The sequence below is a fragment of the Pararge aegeria genome, chromosome 6 (assembly GCF_905163445.1).
Source record: "Pararge aegeria chromosome 6, ilParAegt1.1, whole genome shotgun sequence".
Taxonomy (NCBI): Eukaryota; Metazoa; Arthropoda; class Insecta; order Lepidoptera; family Nymphalidae; genus Pararge; species Pararge aegeria.
In genome coordinates, this window is record NC_053185.1 from 5,284,640 (window position 1) to 5,293,410 (window position 8,771).

Here is an 8,771-nt window from a genome sequence, read left to right on the forward strand (position 1 = left end):
ATGGATAAAAAACTAATCAAAGACTTCCCATACGAATATGAAATAGTGGATCCGGAGAAAAACGAAGACCTGGTCAATTATTTTTGCAGTAGGTATCCAGTTATTGTAATTATTATCTTCTCACGGCAATGTTATGTTTGCATTATATTATACTAGCTGTTGCCCGCGACTTCGTCTGCGTTTGAATTTGTTTTTTGATGTGGCATTAAATTAAGTATGTATGGCGATGTAGTTCTATAAAATTTTAAGTATTCAGTATCGCTACGCCTTAAATGACGGGTTTTCTGCTGTCCGCTGAGGAGTTCTGTCCTCTATCTTCAACCACAGTTTGGGCAAAATTGAACACATAATTATTATAACCTCTATAGTACAAAAGTAATTATATAAATCGGTTATAATTTGTCGGAGTGAAGGTGTAAAATCGTCAAAAACTTTCATCCCCTCTTCCAAAGGAACCGAGGTTAACGTCTGGATAAAAAGTATCCTATATTACTTCTAACACTTTCAAGAATATGTGTACAAAGTTTCACGAGGATCGGTCATGTAGTTTTTGCGTGAAAGCGTAACAAACAAACTTACATTGACATTTATAATATTAAGTAGGGATAGGGATAGGGATAGGGTTTCATGTTAGTATGCAAAGTTCATAGATTTCATTCAACATTATCAATCCAACTAATATCAAGGCCTACTAAGTGCCACTGGTACGGCTCCCCGCTGGGTCACTCCAGCCAGCCGAGCTCACTCCAGAAGCTTAGCAGGCCGCCCAGGTCGCCAAGTGCTTCAGGGAGTAATGCTGGGGAGCCAAGGTATGCTGCGCGTTGTTCTTCTACTCCTCTACATTGGAGTAGTACGTGAGTCGGTGTTTCATCTGCCTCCATGCACGCTCTGCACAGAGGACTGCCGGTTATACCTAAAATGAAAAAGTGTTTGTTTAGTGAGCAATGCCCTGTTATATAGTGATGTTTTCCTTAAAGCAAGGGATAATTAAAAACGCCCATAACTCTGAAAAGTGTTAGCCGGAAGAAGGTGCGAGCCGGGGATCGAACTTGGTCACACACGTACGGCTATGACATGATGCCATGAGACACTTAAAAGGGGCGCACAATTTATTACCCAAAATAAAGGGTAATTAATTGTCTTATAGCTCCCGTGTAGTAATTAATATCAGTAGGCTACAGTGGATTGGAAAGAAGATCCTACCGAAAAGAATCCGGCAAGGAATTGGCGTTGCCCTTCTCCAACATCTACTTAACGTTAATAATCATGTGAGGGATGTAAACGTTTTTGTGTATCTATGTTAACCCTTTTTTAATGTCACCACAATTTAGCCCTTGACTGCAATATCACCACGCGCTGACTCTCAGGCATGCAGGTTTCCTCAAGAGTTTATTCCTTCGCCGTTGAAGCGAGTGATATTTTAATTACTTAAAACGCACATAATTTAGAATAATTAGAGGCTGGGATTCCAACTCGGCCCTCTGTAAGTGAATTCGAGCTCCTCCTACCCACTGGTCTATCACCGCTTTTATAATGACTGTATTAATAGATAAAATAAATAAATGAATATACTACGACAATACACACATCGCCATCTAGCCCCAAAGTAAGCGTAGCCAGTGTTATTGTAACTAAGATGACAATAATGTTCTAAAGCACAAAGCTTAAATGTCACTTTTTTTTTTTTGTAGCTCCCAAGGATGAATATGTTACTATTGGTCCAAAAAAATACTTCTTACTTAAAGGTTATTTGTCAGGAGCTGCTAGAATTTACAACTTTCCACTGAGTAGCGAGGATACATTCGTCATTACCTACCCAAAATCAGGTATGTATCTATCTTTATAACTTTATATCTTTATCATCATCATCATTATATTAACCAATGGTCTTGCGCCGCTTGGGCTCAGCCGCTCTCTGCGACTCGCTTGACCGTGCACCTCGTCTGTGGTCTAGTCTACCAAAGCTGCGTCTATTCCAGTGCCTTACAACTCCATCTGTTCTCCAAGCCATGTGCTCTCTGTATCTAATAAGTTCGCATTTCTAATGAAGAAAGCTAGTTCTGCCAACTGCGATAATTGCGGTACGATGGATGATGTCCAGCATGTACTGGGGTGGAATGTAGCAGATACAATTTGGAGCGACTAGATTTTATGCGGCGGTACAACATCAAAAGATTTGACATGGGTGCTCTAACGAGCCTTCTCTCTCTACCGACCACAGAAGGTTTCAGGTCTGTTGTAGAGATATTTTTGCGTAGGCAGCAATAACAGATTGTATCTGTTACATTTCTCTTTTAGTAGGTATTAATATAATAATTAAGTTTTTTGTTACCTAGTTATTTAAGGGATGATGGGGCTGGCATATCAGTGTTGGATAAAAGTCCCAAATAAATAAAGATTAAAAAAAAGAAGCCATGTGCTCGGCCCTACGCAACTTCACGACTCTTTGTCGCTGTGTCGGTAACTTTGGTTGTTCTATGGATGTCTCAGAATGAGAAGGGTCAAAGTAATAGTCTACCACGTCCCGCTGGCCAATTACTAGGCTTCTGGCTTCACATGCTTTTTAAACACAATGGTGCGCTCCCAAGCATGCTGATCCTCAAGATGTTTTTTTCACAGTTATATAAGCATAACTTCGAAAGAAAAGCAGACCTAAGCCCTAGCAACTGCGCTATCAGCACTTACTGAGCAATCACTATTAATTATTCAATATAAATAAACAGAATAGAAGTGTTTTTTTAGTATAATAAAAACAACCTTTTTTCTAATTTGTTTAAAGTATTTAAAAAGGTACATAAATAAAGCGATAAATCCAATTTTAAAAATACAGTGTCTGTCTATTTCTTCCTGCTAATCTCCGAAACCGCTGTACAGATTTTGATGGACCTTTCACAGGCTAATAAAAATAAATCAATAGAGAGTAAGCTCCCTAAGAGGGTGAGATGTAGGTTGAAAGACTGTATTTGTGTGCTATGATTTTGAAATATAGAGGCATAGAAATTTAGAGGAACCTCTGATTTTAGGCTGTCGGTGTTGATATCTTATTATAGTTTTTCTAAAAACTACTCCAATGGGATAAAACAAGATTTGAAAGATTGCATAAAAAATAAGGTTTTGAATATTTTAATATTATGCGTATTGTATTATTTTTGACACATGGACACATGGTATGTTGAATCTTCAACCTTAATCTTTGTTATTATTTTGCAGGAACAACTTTGACTCAGGAATTAGTATGGTTGCTAGGCAACAATTTAGATTACGAGAAGGCAGAGTCCATAAATATCAATGAAAGATTTCCATTTCTGGAGTAAGTCTTCTTTCTAATATTAATAAACTTCTATTTTGAAAAAAAACAATATGGCTGCTGTGCGGCGCTATTTGCAAAATTTTGAAAATTCGTGCAGTTTTTAACAGTCGAATTTTACACGACTGTACAAAAAGGAGTGTAATAATGATTTATTTTTTACTAGCTTGTGCCCGCGACTTTGTCTACGTGGACTTCAGAATTGTTTTTAAAGAATCGTTCGTTCGTTAACAATTTTTAATCCTACCACGGGAACTATTTGAGAGATCGGCATAAAAAGTCCTTTTCGTAGCATACTCGTAGGTGACTTGCACACCAAATTTCAAAGCTGTCTGCCCGCGGCTTAGCTGTTAAACAATTTTCAATTTCCCCTCTGGAACTACTTAAGGAATCCGGTCAATAGGTAGCCTATGTTCTTATCCATGTTAAAGACTACACGCATGTCAAATTTTATCTATATCTGTTTAGCCGTTTTTGCGTGATTAAGTAACAAACATCGACACTTTCACTTTTATAATATTAGTTGGATTAGTAGGATAGTAGGAAAAAACACTAAAATACGTTAGTGTTTTTATCGCACCGTATTTTCGAATGACGTACAAACTAATTACTACTTATAGGTGTCTACTTATTAGTTGGATTTTTTAAATTTTATGAAAGAAAGAGTTGATTGATATATTAGATATATTGGGCAGCTTACCCTCGAACTTTGTTATATTATGGTCAATTTTCATTGCTACCCTATTAATATTCGACACTGTATTCTCTTACACTATATATTCATTTATATGCTATGTAAATTGTTTTTTTTAGGAAATTATCCTAGAACTAAGTCCGTCACATCTATTGGCTGTATTTCCGTCACGCATGTGGCGGAGACTGGCTGGTTTTTATTTTATTGGTTGTTGTTCTCATGTTTATGTTATGTCATGATCTGTTTTGTGTGTTAAATAAATAAAATAAAAAAATATTCGCAAGGAATGACTTGACTTTCCTTATTGGGAAATAAACAGTATAGGTACCTACTTCCAATATTTTTCCTAGATAGCCTTTTTTGATGATGTGAAATTCAATTTAATAAATAGATAATAATCAGTGGCGTGCACTTTACATATGCACAAAAGCACTGCCTGCCCTAAGATTCATATAGGAGGAGGATTTTTGCCGTTTTATGCCATTTTCCTGCTGTATGCATACCCTGGTAAGAAACCCAGTGCACGCCACTGGTAATAATAAATTTAACTTTGCAGAATTTCGGCAATGCTCAACATAGATGAATTCCCATTGACGGCCGACCTGAAGAAGGAACTCAAGAAATCTCTAATACCTGTAACACTTGAACAAATTGAGGAAATGCCATCACCGAGATTCATCAAAAGCCATCTACCGCTGTCACTGTTACCACCATCACTCTTGGACACTACAAAGGTCAAACAAACTTCGAAAAAAACATAATCCGTAGTTTATGTGAAGCGGTGATAGCGAGGCAGGAGCTCGACTTCCCTTTCGGGGGACCGAGTTCCGAGACCGAAATCCCAACACGTAACTCTAACTTTTCTAAGTTATATGCGTTTTAAGTAATTAAAAGATCACTTGCTTCAACGGTGAAGGAAAACATCGTGAGGAAACCGTCATGCCTGAGAGTTCAACATAATGTTTTCAAAGGCGTGTGGAGTCCACCAATCCGCACTATGCCAGCGTGCGTGCCATACTCCGCTCACAGTTTAGCCCGCTACCCTCTAAGATTGTATCATCACTTTCCACCAGGTGAGATTACAGTCAAGGGCTAACTTGTAGTGGAATAAAAAAAGGACATTTAACTTAATTTGCTATAATATGTGAAAACCAGGAAACACTCTAAACCAAACAGATCTTCCAAAATGAACTCTCTACGAACGTTTCGCTCCAAATTCAAAATTTCTTTATTCATGTAGGCCTATCACAGGCACTTGTGAAGCGTTCATACATACTTGTTTACATAATTGTAAGGGGATGGTGATAACTTCGTTCGCCAACTTTAACCTTTTTTTTTAAATATTTATAATATACTAGATGTTTTTTAATAATAATTATATTTTGATTGGCAGGTGGTTTACATAGCACGTGATCCGAGAGACGTTGCTGTTTCATACTATAAATTTCAACAGTTTCTCAATATTGTGCCACCTGAGAAAGAATTTAAGCAGTATTGGAAGTTCTTTATGTCAAATCAAAGTAAGCTAGTTGAATATTTCAAATTGAGCTGTCATGTGGCTGTCATTATCTTTCAAGTACCCTTTGAGATTCAAGATTTGGAGTATAAAAATATTACAATTTTAAAAGATAGACATATGCGGCGGCGGACTTTTTTTTAGAACTTTTAAAGGGGACCAACTTTGTGATACATGATTTTATCAAAACTTTAACCGTTTACGCAGCGCACGCAGCGGAAGCTCTCACAAGGAAACAAAACACCGATTTTGAAACATTCTTCATTGGTGCTATGCTCCCATTGGTCTAAGCGTGATGATATACCAATGGCCTATGGCCTTCCTCGATAATTTCTATTCCTAACACTGGAAGATTTTTTAAATCGGACCTGAGATCATCGCGTTCAAATAAACAAATATATAAATAGCGATAAGGCCGCCAAATTTAGCGATAAGGCCGCCAAATTGTACGTTCTACCTTATTGTGCTGTTGTATTTGTATCTCTGTAAATTTTCTCTGTGGCGTACAATAAAAGTGTATTGTGTATTCATTCATTCATTCAAATAAACGTTAATTTCTTCATTCGTTAATTTCATTCAATTTCAATTTTATTTGTTTCTATGCTGGTTACAGTTATGTGGACGCCATATTTCGAACATGTTCTCGAAGCTTGGGAGCAGCGGAAACATCCAAACATGCTCTTCCTATTCTATGAGGATATGCTAAAGGTAAGCAGGCTGCAGGTACTTAGATCGATGTCGCATAGAAGCCGATTATGGGTAAAGGTTTAATATAACTGCCATACCCCTTTCAGGATAAGCCTTAGTTTACATCTTAGACTACACTCATCAGCAGGTGTGATTGCAGTCAAAGGCGTAAGTTGTAGTGGAATAAAAAAAAAAACAAAAATACAGAAAAGAAAAGAAAGATGAAATGAAAATAAAATTTAAAGTTCAGTCTGTTATCCCTATCTTTACTAATATTATAAATGTCAATGTAAGTTTGTTTGTTACGCTTTCACGCAAAAACTTCTTAACCGATCCTCATGAAACTGTGTACACATATTCTTGGAAGTGTTAGAAGTAATATAGGATACTTTTTATCCCGACATTAAGCTCGGTTCCTTTGGGAGAGGGGATGAAAGTATTTGTAGATTTTACACCATAGCTCTGACAAATTATAACCGATTTAAACAATTATTTTTGTACTATAGAGGTTATAATATGTGTTTAATTTTGCCTAAACTGTGGTTGGAGATAGAGGACAGAACTCTTCAGCGGACAGCAGCAAACCCCTCATTTAAGGCTTAGCGATACTGAATTTTAGAATTACAATTAAATTTAATGCCACATAAAAAAAACAAAATCAAACGCAGAAGTGGTTTGCACGTTCAACTACGCATCACGGGGTTTCTAGGATCGAGTCTCGGATGTTTTCCATTAAAGAATTTTCTTTATCGTTTTGACAGCAGACCCGTGCCCTGTAGTGGGTCAGTAATGGGTTGGTGATGACAATAAATAAATAAATAAATAAATAAATAAATAAATAAATAAATATACTACGACAATACACACATCGCCATCTAGCCTTAAAGCGTAACTTGCGTTATGGGTACTAAGGTGACTGATGAATAATTTTTATGAATAACACACATAAATATTTAAAATATACATATAAGCACCCAGACACTGAAAAACATTTATGCTCATCACACAAACATTTTCCAGTAGCGGGAATCGGACCCACGGCCTTGGGCTCAGAAAGCAGGGTTTCTGCAAATCGGCCGTCAAAAACAATGATGCATATTTCAGGATTTGACGGGAGCTGTACGCCGTGTGGCGGATTTCTATGGTAAAACACTTTTAGATGATCAAGTTAACAACCTCGCCCGCCATCTTGACTTCGATACGTTTAAGAAAAACAAGTCAGTCAATATGGAAGACTTGAAAAAAACTGGCATATATTCCAGTGACGGAGCTTTTATAAGAAAAGGTGAATATTTGCAGAGGACTTTTATCTCGAAAATTCGTTTATCTCAAGTAGGCTTACTCGATAAGCACTAACTAGTAGTTGAGCTTTTTGTGACAGTTTTCGTCCGGCCAAGTATAGGACCATGTTTATTTCTGGCGCTAAGCAGCATTTTTGCAATGCTGTGTTCCGGTCTGAAGGGCGTGGGTGCCGGTGTATGAGGCTTAACACCTACGTCTCAGGCTGATGGACACAGAGCGGCTCGTTGTAGTACGTGTACCCTGCATGCAACGGCGGATCCAGGGGGGGAGGGTCATGGGGGTCATGAATTAATTAAACATACCTTCTATACTATTCTCTATTAGATTTTGTACTAGCAAGTAACGAATGTTTTATATGTTATGGAAATGGTATTTTTGTTCTGCTTTTATTCGATTTTCAATTTGAGAAGTTGGCGTTTACCCTAACCTTTTTTAATATGTAAAACGTCGCGTGCAGTGGCGGATTTGTACTTTGTAGTCCTAGCCGATCTAGGCCCTAGGCCATGTGCCACCCCTTTCTGAGCAACATCGTTATAGACTAGATACTTAATTGTACAGTAAACACGGGCCTACTGGGCCTTAGGGCAAATCCGCCACTGGTCGCGTGTGATTAATTACTCAATGATTATAGAGCTTTTAATATTCGAAGATTAAAAAAAATAGCCTATAAAAGTCCACTGCTGGCTTAAAGGCCTCGCGGTTTGCAAATAATAATCACGCTGGGCGGACGGGTTGGTAATCGTTATAAAACATCGCGAGGTAACCTGCATGCATGAGAGTTCTCCATAACGTTCTCAAAGGCGTGTGAAGTTTACCATCCGCAGTGGACCGGCGGCGGAGTTCTCCATAACGTTCTCAAAGGCGTGTGAAATCTACCATCCGCAGTGGACCGGCGGTGGAGTTCTCCATAACGTTCTCAAACGCGTGTGAAGGCCGCAGTTGACCGGCGTGGCGGACTTTCGCCTTCTGAGATTAGTGACCTGTAATGGTCCGGTTAGGGTTTTATGATACGTAACTACAGGCTGTAGCAATGTAATCAATATGACAATAATTTCAAATAACTTACCTGTGTGTTACCTGCAGGTAAGGCAGGCGGGTGGCGAAACTACTTCGACGAAGAGATGTCGGCTCAGGCGGACGAGTGGATCGCGAAACATCTGAGCGACACTGACTTCCGTTTACCACATTGTTAAGAAGTCATGAATATAAATCGATATTTCAGTATAAATACGTTCCTAATTATGCAACTTACCTGATAGCAGTTA

At 38.1% G+C, this 8,771-nt stretch overlaps 1 protein-coding gene across 1 annotated transcript; it reads left to right on the forward strand.

Annotated features, from left to right (window-relative positions):
- Positions 1–8,755, forward strand: LOC120624266 (luciferin sulfotransferase-like). The gene is made up of 8 exons (XM_039890715.1): positions 1–88; positions 1,692–1,826; positions 3,211–3,310; positions 4,558–4,735; positions 5,395–5,521; positions 6,131–6,225; positions 7,309–7,489; positions 8,590–8,755. The coding sequence occupies exons 1-8, from the start codon at positions 1–3 to the stop codon at positions 8,697–8,699; spliced, it is 1,014 nt and encodes a 337-aa protein (XP_039746649.1). The 3' UTR covers positions 8,700–8,755.
- Positions 8,756–8,771: the final 16 nt, after the last annotated feature.

Excerpts from the sequence above, each read along its gene's own strand:
- LOC120624266 (XM_039890715.1), top strand. The coding sequence starts at position 1 with ATGGATAAAAAACTAATCAAAGACTTCCCATACGAATATGAAATAGTG. Across the intron at positions 89-1,691 it reads CCTGGTCAATTATTTTTGCA|CTCCCAAGGATGAATATGTT; the intron begins GTAGGTATCCAG and ends TTTTTTTTGTAG. Across the intron at positions 3,311-4,557 it reads GAAAGATTTCCATTTCTGGA|AATTTCGGCAATGCTCAACA; the intron begins GTAAGTCTTCTT and ends TTAACTTTGCAG.